Source organism: Plectropomus leopardus, chromosome 3, assembly GCF_026936395.1.
Source record: "Plectropomus leopardus strain MGB_pleo_1.0 chromosome 3, ASM2693639v1, whole genome shotgun sequence".
NCBI lineage: Eukaryota > Metazoa > Chordata > Actinopteri > Perciformes > Serranidae > Plectropomus > Plectropomus leopardus.
In genome coordinates, this window is record NC_142178.1 from 8,024,537 (window position 1) to 8,045,230 (window position 20,694).

The window sequence follows — 20,694 nt, forward strand, 5'->3', positions numbered from 1 at the left end:
AGATGACCAGCGAAATAAGGAAAAATAACTTCAAAGTGTATTTCGTGGCCTGAGAGAAGTCTTGTTTGAGTTGAATAACTGTCTGTAGAGATCTGCTGTCAGACAAGAAGCACAGTATTTCACCTTTCTGACCGCTTTGACCCAGACTTTTTTATTAAATAGAAGCCCTGCACATTGTCCTGAGGGCGCACAGAAATAACCGCCTTTTGAAGCTGACAGCGCTTTTTGTTCTTCTGCAGGAGGTGGTTCTTGGAGACCTGAAGGCAGACACTGCCTACTCTGTATCAGTGGGGGCTTACACTGCCAAGGGCGATGGTGCTCGCAGCAAACCCATCACAGTCTGCAGCGCCCTGCCACGTAAGTGTGTCTGCAAACACTCCGACATACAGGAAGACATAGACAGACTAATGATCTTTAAAGCATCACTAATGATCGTTAGAGGCCATTAAATCATTGAATTGGTTTACGTCTCACTCCGTCACACCTTGAGACATTTCTTAAAAAGCCAGTCATTTTGTGCCATATTAATCATGTTTTGTAGTTTTGCTTGAGGTTATGAATAATGTGCTTTGTAATTATCCTCTAATTATCTTTTAATCCTGTTCTTCTTATTTCACCCTTTTTCCAGTGCCAGAGAAGCCCAAACTGACGGTGAGCGCCACTGATTCAGGTACAGCTCTGCTTCAGTGGTACCCACCTCCCAACCCACCCACCCCTCTCCTTGGGTACCGCCTCACCTTCGGCCGCGTTGATGTCCTTCCCTTCACGGTTGTGGAGTTCCCCACAAAGGAGAACCGCTACACCGCCCAGGACATCCACAAGGGAGCCAACTACGTGTTCAGATTGTCCTCCCGTAACAAAATGGGCTATGGAGAGGAGGCGGTGAAAGAGGTGACCACCCCGGAAGACACCCCAAGTGGATACCCGGAAAATATTATTTTAGAGGAGGCTTCTGCCACGTCGCTTCGCCTGGCGTGGAAATCAGTCCCGCTAATTGAGCAAAACGGGAAAATTGTGAAATACTCTGTCCTGTACAAGGATATAAACAGCAGAGGGAACGCCTCGGAAGTTGTGGTACCTGCCCCAGGGTCCAGTGTTTTGTTGGAGGGTCTGAGTGCTGATACTGTGTATGATGTCAGGTTGTGCGCATTCACAGCTGTCGGCCCCGGGCCGTTCAGCCCCAGTGTCCAGTTTAGGACGCAGCGGCTAGACCAAGGTAGGACTCACTCTCTAACAACCCATCCTCATTGTCTCAGGACGCAACACATGCCGTCTAACAGCACATACATTGTGCACACTAAGTCCCACATGCACACTCAAACACACAACATCGGGCAACAACATCCTAAGTGTCCTTTTTCGTTGTCTTGTCACTGTAGTCTTAGACCCAACGTCCTTTTCCCAAAGCAAGGTAAGAGTCTTGGGTCTTGGGCGAGTATCCCTGTCCAGTCACACTCACTGTGTGTTGATCAGAGCAGATAGATAGATTGGTACTTATTATACAAAGGTAAGGCCATCACTCTTGGTTCAGCAAAAAGAGTCTGAAATCATGTTTATACTTGTTTTTTTTGTTTGTTTGTTTTGTTCCTTAGTTTTTGCCACCAACTTCAGAGTAAAAGCTGCCATGAAGAACTCTGTTCTGCTGTCCTGGGAGATCCGAGACAAGAACCCTGCCCAGCCATTCACCGTAAGAACATTTGCATTTTCTGTTCTCATATTGAAATGTAGTCAAATAAAAAAACAGTTTTCAAACATGCTGGGTCTCATAATAATAAATAAAGATGGTATGAGTGAAAATAAAGAATGGGTTGGTAAAAGAGGGAGAAATTACATTTTCTGTTCTACAATTACTTAGACTGGAAATTCAGTCATTCAGTCATCATTTGTTCTACTATTTTGAGTATTTGTCACCCATTTCTCTCTGCTAGGTTGCTAATGAAATCAACACTTCATGTTTGATGATTAATAACGTCTTTCAGGCAATTAATGCCCCCTTAACTGCTGGAGGGCTTTAATGTAAAGTAGATGGATGTGTTTAGTTAGGCAGTTTTCATTCCCTGTTCATTCTTATATCTAATGCACTATAATTCTTATGTTACACATGTACGCATGAGCCAGGAGGCTGGATTACTGAACAGGCCTACCAGGCATAGCCCCTATGGCCCAAATCGTCAAGGGGCCTCCTGGCTTTCATTTGCAAAAAGTTTTTTAATTACCAGCCACAGAGAGAGACTCAAAATTACCACAAAGAGACACAAAAAGACCACAGAGATGAAAAGGAACTGCAAAGAGACACAAAATATCTATAAAAATGGGCAAAACAACCACAAAGAGACACAAACAGGCCAAAAAAAACACCATATTATTTCAGGAGAGACACAAAACCACAAAAGATGCATAATGACTAAAGAAAGATGCGACACAACAAAAAGAAAAGGCAAAACCACCAAAAGCCAGTGTGAGGGTCCTTTTACATATCTGTGCCTCGGGCCCCTTGTCTCATAATTAGGCCATTGTCATCATGTAAAATTTGCTCTGCAGGCCATCCTTCCCCAAATGATGAGAGCAAAAAAGGAAGTGAGGTGACATAAAGAGCAGCAAAGTTCATGTAAAAAGGCGGTCAGGGTGTTGGACTGGTCGAGCAAACACAGGACTTTGACCCAGGAAAATGGGCTTTGTGTCTCGAGTGAAGGCAAAAGTCAGCGTAAAGTGACAGTTGTATGTATGTCATGTTGTTAAGTACATTATGTGACAATGACCGAGCGTGGTTCTAAATCTCACACAACCACTGGGGGCGGTGATTCGCAGGATATCATATGAATCATTGTCTGAGGATGGGTTGGTAGAGTTTATAAGACGACTAGAAAAATCATGAAGCCTTTGCACTAAAGTATAATAAAAAAAAAGAAAGCAAGCAAGCAAAACTTGATCTATATGGCATATTTCATTTCAGATGGAAGCATAATGTGCTGTGCAAAGTGCGAGGTACAACTGACCACTAAAGGGAATCAAATTCATGAAAACTAAAAATAAAAACTCATAAAATAATAATTTAAGAATAAACCAAAAAAGGAAATATAAAAAAAAATAAAAATTGTTAAAATTCAATAAAATAATAATGCAAAAATTAGACCATTATCAGCGGATGATACATAAACATTAAGATGAACTAAACATAGAATAAAATTAGATAAATAGACTAATAAAAGATGATAACACATGAGTAAAACCAAAGAAATAAGATCAAATAATAGATAATCTAATTAATCAGTAAAAGTAAAAATGCACCTAAGTTAAAACTAATAAAGACAGAAAATAAAAAAAGTTAAAATATACCAATAAAACAGCTACAGTTCAGTTATAACAGGTTCTATTTTTTTTAAAAAAGTATGTTTCTTTCTGTTTTGCGTAATAATGACACTGGGAACTATTTGAAAACTTACAATATGTGCTGCATTGTATGTTTCATTCTATTTGACTCTAAAAATATGTGACCCGTCGCTCTTCCAGATCCTGTATGGAAAGGGCCAGTCTGTGGAGGTGGATGGGAAGCAGACTCAGAAGCTGATCACAGGCTTGGAACCGGACACCCAGTACTCCTTTCTGCTCACCAACCGGGCCAACAGCGCCGGGGGTCTGCAGCACCGCGTGACCGCCACCACCGCTCCGGACATCCTAAAAACCAAACCCACGGTGGTGGGAAAGACCAACGCAGATGGCATGGTGACTGTGCAGCTACCGACTGTGCAAACCACAGCCAAAGTCAGGTAGTGACAATGAATGAGAGTAAATAATTTGATTTTGTTGTAATAACCAGATGGGAGTATTTTTTAATAGTAACCCGTGCCGAATTTGCTCCGATTCCTCTTCTTCCTCCTGCTGCTGCTTTCCATTTATTGCTCTATCAGGAGGGATTTCTCCGAGTTGGCAGCAGAGCAAGTCTGAGGACTCCCACAACAGGCCAAATGAAAGCACAAAGCTGATAATCTCATCTGCCTTTTTTTATAACCAAGAACAAATATAGATACCATGTGGAAGCAGCCTTAAAGCACATCCTGAATCACTCCACTGCTGCTCACATGCTCTCACTTCTCCACTTCACTGCAGGTTGTCCCGTCACATCAGGAGTGTTTTGGGGATTTTTTTTGAGTCCCAAACAGCATTTTGCTCTTACAGTATCCACAAGAGTCTCTCTCATTTTAAGCGATTCAAGACAGTAACACAAAACTGTAATGAGCTGGATGTTGAAATTATGTAGCGGCCATAACAAAACACAGTGCAAGTAGCTTTGGAATATTTCAGGGGAGATTTCTACAATGATACTTTACCCTCTCTAAATGCAAAGTAGCCAGATTGAAGGACGCATTTTATCTTGCTTGCCATTTCAGCAATAAAGCTGTAACAAATTTTCTCACATCTGACACAAATAAGCTACTTTCCACTGCTCCACTCGGCGTGGTAGCGCACGCTTAAGTGCGAGCACAGAGCACTCGGGTGAGTCATCTATTGAGGACACATGGATGATTTTGGTGTCTGTGCCCTCATCGCTTGGCGGGTGCTCACGGTCTGACTGCTTCTGAGAAATTCCCCTACTCCAGTGGTATTATTGTTTTTGTCTCACACGTGGCTTCAGACATGGCCGTCTGTTCCAAAAACAACCATACTGTTTAGATTAGGAGTGCGGTGTCACAGCTGCTGCAGCAATGTACTGTATTATTGATACAATACTCCATAGATCATTACAGCTGGACACGAGGGGAATAGTTTAACATTTTAGGAAATATTCTCCAAGAGTTTAAGGGCTCAGCGATCTCAATAGGGGATTGCAATAAATTCTATGTGGATAATGACGCAAAACTTTTTTGTCCTTGATATAAATACATCTAAAAGCCTATCACACGGCAGATATAAACAAAATATGCGGTCAGTCTGTGCCAACCAAGACGGTAAACACAGCGAATTGAGAGTTATGGATGTAACTAAGGTCCTATGAAGTCTGCATGACTGCCAGTTCCATCACCTGACAGGATGCCATCCCAGTGATCACAACATTGATTTAATAAGTTAGAAGGCAAGCTCACTTGTATTATTTTGTTGAGGCAGACAAAGCATGTTTGCAAAGTTGAAAGTTTACATAAGATTTGTTTACCCCTTTAAACCCTGAATCGACATCAGTTTTCTTGTGGTGCATTTAGCCACCTTTCACAAGTATTTAAACCTCTGAGCCCTGAGCAAACGAGTTTGATTTCTTTCAAAAACCCTGGGGTAACGGACACTGAAACTGGGCAAGAAGTGGCCTGCAAATTTGGAAAATTACCTAAACTAAACTGAATTAATGTAATGATATATTTAACATTATTGTTCACGCTGATTATTATTTTTAAGCACCTTTTTTAGGTCATTTCCTGAAAAAAATTCCAGCTTTGTTTTTGGGTCGTTTATTTGTTTTGTTCAAAGAAATAGAGACAATTTGGTTTCAAAGGGTTAATTTATTAGTTTATCACAAAAGAAATTCTAAACTAAGCATGTTTGCACAGTTCAGTGTTTACATTATTTTATTTTGTGTTAAATAAACTATATTCAAAAATGTTGAGATGCCAGTCATTACGATAAATCATATATAAATAAAGTAAAGTTATGATAAATATTGATATCGATCAGTAATAAATATGATGTTTGTTTTTTTTTTACCAAATTGCTCAGCCCAAGGAGAGTTAGATGAGGAACTAAATTCTTAGTATAGCATGTAGCTTGGCTCTGTTTGAAGGTAACAAAATCCACCCACATTCACCTCTTAAGCTCAATAATTAAACAACTGAACTAATCTAACTACATCAAATATTAAGAGTAAATTAGTGAGTAGATTGAGTTACCTTTAGACAGAGCTAGGCTAGCTGTTTACGTGTGTTTCCAGTCTTTGTTAGATTTGGCTTTATTTTCATTACACTGAGTACAGGGACTGAGACAACAAAATGCAGTTTAGCATTTAACCTGTTGGCTGAAGCTTCCTATTTATTCTACTGAAATTAGTGTAGTATCTATCTTTTATTTCCTGTAATTTGCAGTTTTTACCTAAAATGTTGAACTATACCTGTAAATGTCAGAGCACTTATGTTTCGCCATAAAATTCATAAAATAATCTTCAATCCCGTCCATGTTGTGTTTCAGGGGTTACTATGTGGTGGTGGTGCCGCTGAAGAAGCAGAGAGGTGGGAAGTTCCTGAATCCCTGGGAGGAGCCCGACCAGATGAACCTGGATGAGGTGAGATGTACAGCAGACAGGAGGTTATACGGATAAATAACGACATAATGTTCACCATAAAGAGCTTATTATACTTTATATTATACTGATGCTGAGGGGAGTGATGATGATGATCAGGTTGATGGCAGTCATTACAGTTAAAAATGATTCACAGGGGGTACTCAGGGCACTCATTCATGGAAACATTATGTACTGTTTCCATGTAGATCATTAACTCATCAGATGGATTGTCAGTTTTCTCCCTGCAGGGTTGTGACCTTTCTCCTTTATTGTTTGTCTTGTATAAAGATGACTCTAAATATAAAAATCCCCACACACATTTGCTGATGACAGCGCCATTATGTCTCTTCTCAGTCAGTCATATCAATCACAAGGAGCCATAAAGCAAGACTTTGTGAATTGGTCCTAGAAATCTTTTTTTTTTTTTTTTTTTAGATAGAAGAACTTATTAATTAATTTACTACTTTACATCCTTTTGTCAAGTATGGAAGCCCATTTACCCATTTTATATGATGAAAAAAAAAAGATTATTAATCAGTAAGGTATTATTAAGTCATTATTTAGGGAACTTTCTTGAAATAATGACTTAGTATTTCAAAAAAATTAGAAACTTTCTCAAAATAATGCTTTAGTATCTCGACATAATGACTCACTTATTTTAAAATGATGACTTAGTATCTCAAAATAATGACTTACTTGAAATAATGACTTAGTATCTCAAAATATGATTTACTGATCTTGAAATAATGACTTAGTACCCTCCAGTAATGACTCACTTATTTTGAAATAATGGCTAGTATCCTAAAATTATTACTTGCACAAAAAAATATGAAACATTCTTAAAATAATTAGAAACTTTTTGGAAATAATGACTTGGCATCTCAAAAATTGACTCACTTGTTTTTCTTCTAATAATGACCATGTATCCCAAAATGATGACCCACTTATCTTAAATGAATGACTTAGTATGTTTAAAGAATCATTAACTCTCAGAATAATCATATAAGGTAAAAAAATGACTTTATATCTCTGTTCTTGAGATACTAAGTCATTATTTTACAATAAACATGTCATTTTCAGAAAGTTTCTCTCTATTCTGAGATACTGTTATAATTTGGAGAAAGTCTCTCATTGACTGACCTTTTTTGGTCACACTGGAGTAAATAGGCTTCCACTGTCAGGGACAAGTACTGATTGGAAAGTTGTTGCTTTAAAATCACTGTCAAAAACCAAAGAACCCCAATACATCTTAATACTTAACGCATTAAAAGTATGTTTCAATAAGTAAATACATTCAAGAGCAACCTCATGTCCTCACTGCTGCTCTAGCCAGTGAGTGGTTTACCTTATTTATTCACTGATGATTGCACTTGCACTTTTGACATTTTTTTTTACATGTTAATATGTTACTACCATTGTCATATTTATATTTTAGATATTCTTTTATGTGTATTATGAATTCTCTAAGCATACCTTTGTTTGCAAACTTTCTTACCTGAAATCCTTTCTTGATGGATGATAGAAGTGTTTTGAATTGGACTGAATTTCTAAGTCACATAAACAATGAACAGTGCTGCTGAGTCTCCTGGCAGCCTCTGTTGTATGAGACCACTTGTGTCTTATTATGCGAAAGGCAGACGACCTGGTCATCCATCGCTGGTTCAATCCAAACAATGCTTTCACATAACATTTGCCATTTAATTCCACTTCCTGCCTTTTTCTAAAGACTTCATCACCTCATTACGCTGCTCTGAAAGCACATTCATGTGTGTGAGATTAGTTTCAATAGAGTTTTTTATGGTGCCCTCTGTCTCAGTGGATAAACGCGGTAGCAATTCAGCTGATGATGAAGACATTTGTGCCTAGGTGATAATGCTCCATACAGCTCATTGTTCCTTCACTGATGAGGGTTTTTGTGTGAGGGAAAATTGCCAAAACTCTCCTTCTTTTCCAAGCAATTTTTTTTCCTAAAAAAACAAAAAAAAAATCTCAATCTCCAAATATTGAGCAGATGATAGTGATTTTGGGGAAAATAACATTACAGTTTCAGGAAGATAACTACATTGCTTTTACTGTATTAAATAAGTTAAAGGTTGAATTGCAGTGCCTAATTGCGTAGACTGGCTAGATGGCTTTGATGCGCACTTTGTTTGAACTTGGCATATGAAAATTATAACCAATTGCAGCCTGATTTACCTCATTTTCTATAATTTCTTTTTCTTTGCTATCTTTGTTTCAATTCGCTGTATCCGTCCTCTTTTTTTTTACCTCCCTTTCAGCTCCTGAAAGAGATCAACAGGACCAGCGTCAGTCGTGCCCTCCGCATCCGCAGACAGGCTGGCCAATCAGATCCTAGGGCCTATGTCTCCGCTCACTTTAAGACCCTCCCTCTGGAGTTCACACTCGGTGATGGGCGAAACTACGGTGACTTCCGCAACCGTCCTCTGCAGAACGGACAGGAGTATGTTTTCTTCGTGCTCGCGCTGCTCGACCTCTCTGAGAATGTGAGTAAAAAAGAGCAAATGCACCCACACAGTTCAACCATCTACATGCAGATTTGTCTAAATGCATAAAACCTCGTCTCCCTCCAGACTATGTACGCCACAAGTCCTTATTCTGATCCCGTGACCTCATCGGATGTGGACCCTCAGCCAATTGTTGACGAGGAAGAGGGTTTGCTGTGGGTGGTGGGGCCTGTGCTGGCTGTCATCTTCATTGTCTGCATCGTCATCGCCATTCTCCTCTTCAAGAGGTAAGGACAGCATAATGAAACGGCAAAGATGAAAACATGGTTGAAAGTATTGGTCTTAGTAAGAGAATGAGGAAGGAAAAAAGAGCCAGATTAGGTGCTTTGGTGAATACTCGTGAAAGAAAAATAATTAGAGAGGCAGCTTATGTCTTCACAGGGCAACAGATACTCTACAGGGTTTCACTTATTTTCATTTCCAATTGGGTTGGTTGTTCTTCCGTATATTCAAACAGTATTTTTGACGGCAGGATACTTTATTCAAGCTACATTTTAAAATATTCCTCGCCTGTGGTTAGGCTGTACTATCAGAAGCAGCAGCTCTCAAATTGCTTTTGACAGAGCAAGGTCATCAACAAGAAAAAATAATATAAAATAATAAAGTTATCTCTCAGAAAGGTATGCTCAATTTATAATCCTTTTCTTAAGTTATCTGGGCTGTTGCTTTAGGGCAGGGCTTTTCAAAGTCTGACACGATGGGCCCCAAACCAGACAAAGTGAGCCAACATCACAATTTATTTTTGTCACCCCAGTTATTATTCTTTGTCCTACTTTAATTCTGAGCATAATCATGTTCCAAGATTTGGAACTATGAAATTTTTGTTTGAATAAGCAGGAAGTGTAATTTTTCCATGATGTTGGTTGTGTTTGTTGTTCTGCTTTCCATTTACATCAGAAGTCGGAGGTCGGCACAAAGACTGTAAAATTAATGGATGTAGCTGCCATGACATCAGCCAATGGTTCTTGTTTGTTTCTTTGGTGTCAGAAGTGACCATATTTGTATGAGAAGCTGAAGTTTTGGAGGAGCGAGGGTTAGATCTGACTGAGAAGACAAGGACATTTTTCAGCAGAGAGACTGTCACTCAAAGCAGCACGCCCTTAATAATGCTTAACTTAAAGCCCTGATTAAATGAAAATAGGAAAGTTATATAAAAATTCACCCTTGCGCCATTAGCCATAGCTATAGATATTAATACTGCTTTTTGTACCAGGCTGTAAACATGTTTATTTCTGCTGTAAAGTTGGACATTTTGACATGGCGGTCTTTGGGGATTGACTCACTCTTGGAACCAGCTCCAAGGTGCCATTTAAACAACTGCAGTTTTTTGGTACTTTGTGTTGGCTACGATTTTCAGCCCTGGAAGCCGAAGCTAAGACATACCTCACACCCAAGCTGACCGTATTCCAGTACAAGAAGTGGGAAAACCAAGATGTTTTTAGCAATACCAGTTCTATCTAGGTTAGCCACCATGAAGCTGTATTTTGTACATGCAAACACTGAAGCAACATTCCCATAGACAGATGTTGCTGGGTGTCTGACTGTTTTAATGAGGGACAAATAAGACAGATGTGCTAATAAACAGTAATTATCTATAAGCATTTCCTGTTTGTAATGTACGCATGGATGTACAGGAAACTATCACTGGATTCCTCTGGTTATGAAAAAAAAACGAAATACTTTATCAATCTCAGTCAAGTTCTGGATTTATAAGGAGCATCTGTCTTTGTTGGATTTCTCAGCACATATGGATCAGGGTCTGGATATATGTGTTTATTCACCATGGAATCTAATGTAATTGTAAGATAAGCAAAGGTCTCAGTGAATCTACCAGTGTGTATGTCGTGTGTGTTTAGAGTTGACTGAGTTATGACTAAGAAAGAGAACAAATTTTGATGCGAAATATGGCACATTGGCATGAAGGATTTAAAAAAGTAACATTACCCTAATTGCCTTTCAATAACTTTGTCTCATGTGATGCTTCTCCCCCTGCAGCCCCCCTTCAGCTCACCCACACACCCCTCAGTTTAAAAAACTAAATGCAAAACCTCAGAACCAAGCAGACTGAGCAAAGCCCAGCTGGTTCATTATGTCTTTCCATTATTTATACAACATACAGGACTAACATTAAGGTATATTTATTGCTATTCCGTGCTGCTGCAGGCGACACGATTAACTCCCCAATCTGTTTTTGTTTACTAATCACATCTGAGTCGAGCTCACAACTTCTCATTGGACTTAAATTGTGTGTTTTCTGTAATCTGTTCTTAAAAATCTATACACGGGGAGCACAGTTAGCTAACATAACAGAAAGGGGAAGATAACATTATCAGTCATTAGCATTATTCATGATAATCATCTGTTCTGCTGGCGAGAGCTTTGTTAATGCACATGAATAATTGCTGTGACTGATGTGGCATTGCATAATTATTAACCTCGATGGTAATAACCTAAAGTTCATGAGCCCGGGAGTGTAACCTGCGGTGATCCACAGCCGTTAATGTCTCACTTGTGGCTAAGTTGCATTTTGCAACATATTTCCAGTATGTTATTATGAAGTAGATGTCACAGTAAGAGAGTACGCTGGGGGACAATGTGTACGCAGTGTTGTGAGCAATCAGAGGGAAGAGCTGTTTTGTCATTCATCTTTATATTGGCTGTTTATCTGCGTGTATAGGAGGTGCTATTTAAAGGTCCAGTGTGTAGGATTTAGGGGGATAAATTGGCAGAAGTGGTATATAATATAAGTATGTTTTCTTTAGTGTATGTCCACCTGAAAATAAAAATTGTAGTGTTTTTGTTACCTTTAAAGGAGCCGTTTACATCTGCATAGGGGGGTCCTCATCTACGATTTCTTCCCTGTTGTATCGCCGTGTTTCTACAGTAACCCAGAACGAAAAATCAAACCCTGACTCTAGATAGGGCCAATAGCATTTTCCTTTTGGCCATTGCAATGAGCAACTCCTCCATGACAAGAGTGTTGGAAAAGCATTGAAAACTGCCTAATTCAGATTTTTCACTGGTTTAAATCACCTGGTCCACTTGTTTTGGAGAGGAAAAGACCTTGCCCCCCTGTAAAAACCTCTTGAACATTTGAATCAGAAATAAGATGAGCACACTAAGTTGTCGGAAAAAAATATTTGAACACACGTTAGCAGGTGCTGGGCGAGTAGCCTATCTGCAATATGCCAAACAGTATAGAAGAAATACAGATATTAATGTGAAACTGCTTTATTCAGTATTTTGATTGGCTTATATCACCGGTTCCCTTTGTTTTGGAGAGGCAGAGACTTCAGCAGATAATTCAGCTTCCAGTAATAATCTCCTGAACGTCTGGATCTTAAATTATCAGGGAACAAAGGTGAGCAAACATTAGCAGGTGCTGGGCTAGCAACCTGTCTGGACGTGCCAAACATCATAGGAGAAATACTAACACTAATTTTTGTTTTGAAACTGCTTTATCCAGTGTCATTAGCAGTTTAGATCACCTGATCTGTTTTTTCTGGATAGGAAGAGACCTCTGTGGATAATAAGGCTCCCAGTAAAAACCTCCTGAACAGTTAACACTGGAGGAATTCTTATGGGGAGAACTTTCAGCTGGTTGCAATCTGATGTCCTCACCCCTTGATGCCACTAAATCCCCCTATATCTTACTTACTGTTCCTTTAACTTCTGCAACATTGTAATACGATAGTAATTAGGTTTAATGATAGGGTAGAATGATGAGATCAGCATTGCTTTAGTCCCTGCTGTTTTTTGATTGGACACTAATGTTATTCATCCTTGTCTGTCCTTTTATCTGCTCCTCTCCCTGTTTGGATCCAGCAAACCTGACAGGTAAACAAACACTACCTATTACCATTTCCTGTCCTGCAGGGGTATTTTCCTCGAAAAGCCTTTGCAAAAAACGATTTAGATAATAGATCCCAGCCGAGTCAGGATTACCTTGATGTTTCTTTGATGATTGCATGGTAACCTACAGTGCACTGGATGAAAATATAAGGCATGAAAGCAAATTGTAAGTATGCAGTGTAGGGAAGAATGACAACTGCACTGCAGGAGTTTGTTCATGTCAATGATTTCAGTTGAAAGATACTGTAAAAGCAAAGAAAATGTGAAATTAGATGTCACTTTTAACTCCTGGGCGTCTTCGTGAAAAAAGGCAGACATCCACCTCCATCCCAGACATCGAGCCCGTCATTAACATATAAAAAGCTGCAACACTAAACCAGCAATTTGAAACAGAAATTTCCTGAGAATTACAGCTATCCCTCCCTGTAAATGTCCACAGAGCAATTTTATGCGGCTTTTCTCTGAAATTTAACATTACTCCGGTCCATTTATTTAAACACATATCCCCAAAAACTGAGTTTATGCGAAACATTATAAATCCCATATTTTTCCACATTCAGCATATTTTTCATCAATGCAATAAAAGGTTTCGATTTATCTGGTTAAGGTGCATGTAAACGTTGCATACTGATCTGGTATTCCAGGAAAAGGGCAGAGGCAGAAGGCAGGAAGGGCAGCTTTCCCTGCAGCAAAGCCATGTCATCGCACCATCCCACTGATCCTGTGGAGCTACGCAGAATCAACTTCCAGACTCCAGGTAAACTAGGCACACCTATATACACATACACAAACATTGTGTGCAGTTTGATGTACTATTCTTAAAAAATCAGTTGTGTTTATAAGATTAACTTTGGTGTTGTTTCCCTTTTCAGCCTACCGTGTATCAGTGTACCGCGGTTATCGCCGTTTGTCAAGTTAGTTGGTTTTAGTCCGCCATAGATCTTCTCTTCTCTCTGCTGTCATTGTTTTCCCTCTCACCACTTTCTTTCTGTTTTTTTCTGTAGCCCTTTTTACACAGAGATCATGCTATGGGGCCACTACAACGTCCCCTCTTTATGTCGCCTTTGCATTTTTTGCACAGAACAAAATAATAGCGGAATCATTCCACTCCAGTGTGTGATTATAGATAGCATGCCAGCATCACGGAATCAAAAGAGGCGTGACTTTTAACACAGTTTCAACGGCCTCTAGTGTGACATATAATATACGTACATGTCAGCAGCAATTTCTAAACAATAACAGTGGCATAACATGACAATAACAATTATTTACCAACTCTGTTATATAGTGGCTGATCTAATCCTGTGTTCAGAGGGTATAAGGAGCTCCCAGATATTGTTGTTTTCCCAATTTGTGGACATTTACGGCCACTGTGCATCTTCTTTGAGTTGGCACATTGGTCTTGCCCATGACCCCGTCCTGCTGGCCGTCCTGTTCAAACAGAGACTATTTCAACACTGTTACTACCTCCTTTGGTGGCTTAAAGGGATACTTTGCCAGTTTTAACCAGCTTTGTATTTAACAATGTGGGTAGTATGTTTAAATAAACTCTGGTCATTTTTCATACATCTAACCAGTACCTATATAGTGTCCACACCGAAACTTGGCCAGATAATGTAAAGTCATGCAAAAAACGCCATCTTGCAGAGTTTTGCTGAATATCCTGGGGTGTTGCTCAACTACAGGCTGTACTTCTGCATTTCTGCATCATTGTGGACTCAAGCATTATGAAGGCAGATCAAGAGACTGATCCCCCAACCCCTAAAATAAAACTCGGACGGAAATCTGGCTTAACGGTAAAACTAGGCAGTGCTGATCAAATAAGATTGCATTGCTGTTCTTCCTTTTTCTCACCTAAAGTGCTTTTAGAAACACACTTTAGTGCTGTGTCTAGCTGTAATAGCGTGAGTTTGTAAACAGGAAATGGGCACCATACTGCTTCCTGCACAGTGAAAATGGAGGCCAAAAAAACGGAGATGAAACAGTAAAACTAAGCAACTCTGATCAAATTTTAACTGATTATACTGTGTTGCATGGGTCTCCCCTCAATGTTTTCAGAAATACATTTCAGCTAACTGTATGACTGGAATTTCTTGCCAAATTGCCGCCATTGTTTCACGAGTATTAGTTCGCATTAAGTCATCCTTCGTGTTTATTGGTCTGGTGCAGCAAGTGCATTCTGGTAGTTGTATGTTTTAGTTTTAGTTTATGTTTGCCTTTTGAGTAAAAGTGTCCTTTTCAAAAGTGTTTGCATCTTTCTGCTCTGTAGACATCCTAGTTTTATTAAAAGGCCATCTTTACAGCAGAGAAATACTTCTTTGAAGGCAAGAAAACTCCTCCCGTCCTCCCGTTGCGTGATTGTACCTTATATACAGACTGGTGCGGTGGCATAATGGTGCAATATTTCTGCCTTGAACAGGCAGTGTAAAAGGGGCTTTTCTTTCTTCCTTTCTTTTTTCTTTCTTTTTTCTATCTGTCACTATCCCATTTCCATGCTAACTAACCTTCCATCCCTCATAGGATGAAGCTGCTTGAATTGACAACATTTCATCAAAACGCCTCTGGAATACTTATTTAATTTTTTTTTTCATGCTAAATTTTTAACCGCCTGTGTCATAGTCTTTTTTTGTCTTCACCAGCAGTGTGCATATACTCTGAGGACAAGTTATTGTGCCTCAGTAACTTTCAGAACACGCACATTGTTCTTTCTGTCTGCCTGGAGAGAAAATGGTCACTTAACCAAAAAAAGAAAAAAAAACACCTCCATTTGCTTCCTCCGCCGACTGTGGACAGAACACTAAACAACACCACCTCTGAGAAATCCTTACTCCTAACATTTTCCCTCCAAAAAGACTTCAGTTGTACATGTACCAAATGGCCTCTTTTTCTATTTCTGTGCTCGGCAGGCATGGCAAGTCACCCGCCCGTCCCCATTTCTGAGCTGGCGGATCACACTGAGCGCCTCAAGGCAAACGACAATCTCAAGTTCTCTCAAGAGTACGAGGTAGGAATGCTGATTATCTGTCCCTGGAAATCTTTGAATCGGGAAATTCATCCGGTCTCGATGCGGTTGCACGTTTATCGTAGACTCTTCATGTTTTTCAGGCTCAGTTTCAATTTTGGCGTCGCAGATTGAGCCTTACGTAGCCTCAGCGGTTCCATTTTGATTGGCCTTCACAGAAAACGATACAAGATAAAAGCCCCTCTCTCTACTGTCTTGTCGTTATCTTTACAAATATAAAAGGGTAAATTGAAATTGCAAGCTCAAAGAGAGTTTGCTTACAGCCAGATGGTTATCAAGCCCTTATTTCTACGCTCTGGTGGAGAAGAGGAGCAACAGAGATAGAATAAAGAGGCAGTGTCAGAGAGAAGACTCACCAAGAGATACAGGAAGCAAGTGTTCAACAAAAAAAAAAAGAGAAAAAAAATGCCGCTTGATTAGTTTCCTTCAACTCACAGCAGTTAATTTGGGACAAAAAAAGGCATGTACTCAGAGATAACAATGCGCCTGAACTTGGTGTGCAGAACTAAATAAGAAAACACATCAGTAGAAATATTTCCCAACATGCTGGCTACGTAGAAAAAAAGTGCAAGCATCAAAATGAGCTCCGCAGAGAGCTATTAAAGGGGTAAAAATGTTTTCTTTTTCTTGCAAAAAAAAAAAAAGGTTTAGGCCGACGGCCTCTGGGTGAAAAAGCAGACATAAGGCTCTAATTGGCTGCCACAAGAGAGAGATAAATTGTGTGTGACAGAGATACGTATATAGTGGAAGACAAGGACACATTATGCAAAGAGTAGAAAAACAGAGCGGGGATGTTTTAGGGAGAAAAGCGAGGATAAAGGAGGGTGGAAGAGACAGTGAGGGAGAAGCTGTATGTAATTGTGGTGCGAGTTGGAACCACTCGGTTGAGCCCCACATTCCCTCTGCATGACTGTGCGCTTTGTTCGGTGCTGAACCCTTAACGAGGGGAACGAGAGAGATGGATTGAGGAGGGGGAGAGAGAAAGAGAGAGGCCAGAAATGATTGCGGTGTAATAATCAGACACACATGATGTTGGGGCAGCGTGCGGAACCTCAAACACACACATACATGCGAGCTCTCAAGCAGTACCTCTCCTGTCCATTTTTTTTTCCCTCGACCAAACCATAATTATGTGTCGTAAAATATTCACAATTGCTAAATTGCCCTGGCTCTCTCCTCTCCGTCCCTCTCCATTGACAGTCCCATAATGACCTCATGTCTGCCTCTCCCAGCTAACAGCGATGGTTACACTGTAATTACCCTCCAGGAACTTAATGTGTTGGTCTAACACAACCATCCTTTCTCTCCCAGAGGAATTTATTGTGCTTTTATCATCTTTCTCTGGTAGCTCGTTTTTTTCTTTTTTTTTCTTGAGAAGCGGAAAGTCCCTACATCGATGTTATTTCTTGAAACGGGATATCGTGTTTGCCGACATCCCTGCCAAAATTCAATATGACCTTGTTAATTTTCAATTTGTACTTGGTTTCTAATGGTGGGATTTTTTTTGCTGCAGCCACTCTGGGCAATTTTTATGAGCTCAAAGACATGGAAGTGTCCAGTGTTGTTTTTTCTAGATGCCATTTTATGCATTTTACAAACCATCCTATTTTTTAAAAGGATCTTTTGAAGTAGGGTTATATGAGGTACTTTTCGATAGTCAGTTAGTGGAGTGGAGGTCAGTAGTCATGCCACCATTTTGGAAAAGCATGCAGGAATACCAACATGGAAGCTATGTAATTTACTTCTGTGAATGGGGGCAGCAACAAAACACATTCAAGCAAATTGAAAAATCCTACCTTGAACAAAATCTATGTCTGAGTCCCTAAAGTCCCAAGAGGTTCATTTTTTATTTTGTGCGGACAAATTATCATGCAGAAACAAGTCACCTTGTGCACACAAAATTATTAACTTGTTACCATAGAATAATAACTTGTTCCCACAAGATAATTAATCTGTGAAATAAAATAAAAATATTACCTTTCAGGACTTTAGGGACTTTGTAAATATATGTTTAAGTGAATGCTATATTTAGAATATCTTGACCGATTTATCTTGTCATCAAACAGCAATTTCTACAGTGAATGGAAAACATTACACTGCTCTTTTGATCACTAGTCTCCATTGAATAAAACAGTGATTTAACATTACTGAACACAGGAGCGGCTGGTCTGCCGCTGCCTCAGTCAGGTAGTTTGTTTGTGATAATATGTGACCAGCGTTTTAAAGGTGTTATTAGGGTTCAATGAGTCACACAATAACACAAAAAAACTAACCAATCAAGGCAGCAGTAAACCAGTGGCTCCTGTGTTCAGTGAGCTTAAATGAATGTTTTTCTCAATGTTGTGATGATGTTGAGGCTTTGACGACAGCACAGATGGGGAACTGAAGCCGTCAGTGGCTTATGTGTTGTAAATGGCTGTCCGACAGCAAGGTAAAGCATGAAAATATTTTCATTATTAGCATTCACCTAAACGGACATTGATTTATTTAGGTTGGATTTTTTTTTTTTTTTTTTTGTGGCTAAATTACATTTTGTCACTGCCCCCCTCCCACAGCAGTGCATTTGTCAGCTTCCGAGGTGGTACTCCTAGTCTGCCTCTTCAAGCTGGGGATGTGCCGACTGGCCATTTCTGTAGGAAATACACTGACTTTGGATAAGTACCTCAAAAAACCCTACTTCTAAATTATTCCTTTAACAACATCCTTGCCAACACTCAATTTGTCAATAATATAGCGTATGCATATTATTAGAGAATTCAATCGTACATGGTGGAGTTTAAAAGTGATATTTTCTGTTGTTTTCTGTTGAAGTTTGCTCTTCGTTCTTTGACTTTGTCCTTTGCGTTCTGTAGTCCATCGACCCCGGTCAGCAGTTCACATGGGAGAACTCCAACTTGGAGGTCAACAAACCAAAGAACCGCTATGCTAACGTCATTGCCTATGATCACTCCAGGGTCATACTCTCCAGCATTGAGGGTAAGACACACTGCCAGTATGTTTGAGTGTGGGTGTGTGTCTCCATACTCTGTACTTCTCTATTTCTGACAGCATTCCGGTCACTCCTTTAAAGGGCTGTTTGGTTTATGACTTGGTTTCAGGGTTAAAGTTAGGTCAAGGGTTTAGATTGGGCATGTAGGTGTGATGATTAGGGTTGGGAATAGAGGCTCGGGAGTGTGTTATGTCAACGAGAGTCATCGCATGTGTAGAAGCACACGTGTGTTTGAGTGTGTGAATTTGTGTGTAAGAGCTGCTGTCCATGATGGATGGGATATTAATAGTCCAAAGGTGCATTTCTTTGCCAATTCTCATACAGCACACACACAAAGAGGCTGTGCCTGCATCTGCCATAAAAAATGATCATTTTAGAAAGGATTCTACCCACTGTGTCACCACATCATATAATTGATTTGGTCTCCCACTTGAGCATTTTAATGTTTATGGAGATAAATTAGGCTCACACTTTATTAATAACCTATTTACCAGTATATCTTTGCGGTGTGCCCATTTTACCGGATTTGGTCGTTTTAAGTAGTCTAAAATTAGAATTAGAAGAGGAAAAAAAATACTCTCATTCCTGTTCTCAGAGTGCGTTTTGAAGCGCACTCACCCACCTCAGCTGGGAAAGACCTGAGGCAGAGAAACTGGCAGCTCCAATGTGGAGAGAGGGAGGCAGTGGGAGGCCAAGCCCAAACAGATGAGCCTTATCTGGGCAGAGCATGTGTGAGCAGCCCTTCCACCCCCGCCTGTCCTGGAGCCCTGGCTGTCTGTCTTTCTTTCAGCTTAGAAAACACATATACTCTTGAGCATGTCCAAAACACACAGGAGCGCACACACATACACATACACATACACACACGCTTTACTATAGATTTAAAACACGTGCAGGGATGTGCACAAGCACAGATATGCACTTTTGCTCCCAGTCTCCTCCACACATGCTGCATGAACACACACTCTCTGCCAAGCCAGTGTAGCCACCAAGTGACTGGAAGTGTGTGTGTGTGTGCGTGTCTGTGTGTTTGTTTTATCTGCACAGTGCTTCTGCTGTAGTCCCTTGCAATGAAGTTGTAGCACATCAAAGCATTTAGCCAAGCTGTCTTTTAAAGACTGAGGTTGATAAACATATGTTTGAAGCTCCTCTTACCGTCTGTCCCCATCCCATTTAAAAGTAAGTTGTGTAAACACCCTGTACTCCTCTGTCATTTAAATGTGTTTGTGTGTGTGTGTGTGTGTGTGTGTGTGTGTGTGTGTGTGTGTGTGAGTGTGCTTGCGTGCGTGTGTGTGTGCAATGGAGGCTTGGGTTTTTACGACTGTATGGGACTGCATCGTGCTCACAGAATAAGCCCCGGGAGGAGAATCAGCTGCAGGAGTTTTCTTCCTGTCGGGATTCTACTGTTTGCTCATTGACTTCTATCTTTTTAAATGTAAACTGCCATCAGACGACTCAAAAGGAGTTTTTGTGTCCCACTTCGGCAGAATCGGGTCACGGCTGAATGCACGCGTACACGTCTGTGTGTGTCCCCGTGTGTGTACTTTGGTGTTTTGGTGTGTGTGTGCATGTTTGAGCTGTGACTCAGTGATTTTTGGGATTATGGTATTAGGCCCCAGATGAGCAGGACTGATCCTAAATCAAACACACACAGATGGTCTCTCACATCACACACACACACATATACACACACATACACGTACACACAATCCCTTCCAGGACAAGCAGTGTCAGCCGAGTCTTACACAGAGACGGCCTTACAGTCATGTTGCCATTCAAAGCGACACATCCAGAGTATACTCAGATTAGGCCCATGATCGTCTTAGCATGTATTATAAAACAAGACGGCTGAACAATCCAACACCAAAGGATGCTTGGCCCTGTGAAAACATTAATCTCCCGGCCATGACCTCAGATGATCTGCACCCTTTATTACTGGGACATAAACCTGCTTTCATGGCGGTAGACTTGAAATAATCTATATAGATAATTTCACAGTAAATTCAAATAAAAACAACAGGTTCATCTGCAAAGAAAATTACAC

The 20,694-nt window shown here is 40.1% G+C and overlaps 1 protein-coding gene across 1 annotated transcript in view; it reads left to right on the forward strand.

Annotated features, from left to right (window-relative positions):
- The window catches only part of ptprdb (protein tyrosine phosphatase receptor type Db), a 243,414-nt gene that overhangs the window by 194,146 nt on the left and 28,574 nt on the right, over window positions 1–20,694 (forward strand). The window contains exons 25-36 of the mRNA XM_088075462.1: window positions 240–357; window positions 629–1,216; window positions 1,593–1,687; window positions 3,511–3,767; window positions 6,169–6,262; window positions 8,542–8,766; window positions 8,854–9,014; window positions 12,613–12,624; window positions 13,284–13,396; window positions 13,512–13,553; window positions 15,546–15,643; window positions 18,514–18,637. Of these exons, the coding sequence (XP_087931588.1) occupies window positions 240–357; window positions 629–1,216; window positions 1,593–1,687; window positions 3,511–3,767; window positions 6,169–6,262; window positions 8,542–8,766; window positions 8,854–9,014; window positions 12,613–12,624; window positions 13,284–13,396; window positions 13,512–13,553; window positions 15,546–15,643; window positions 18,514–18,637 (1,927 nt within the window). The remainder of the gene's footprint in view (window positions 1–239; window positions 358–628; window positions 1,217–1,592; window positions 1,688–3,510; window positions 3,768–6,168; window positions 6,263–8,541; window positions 8,767–8,853; window positions 9,015–12,612; window positions 12,625–13,283; window positions 13,397–13,511; window positions 13,554–15,545; window positions 15,644–18,513; window positions 18,638–20,694) is intronic.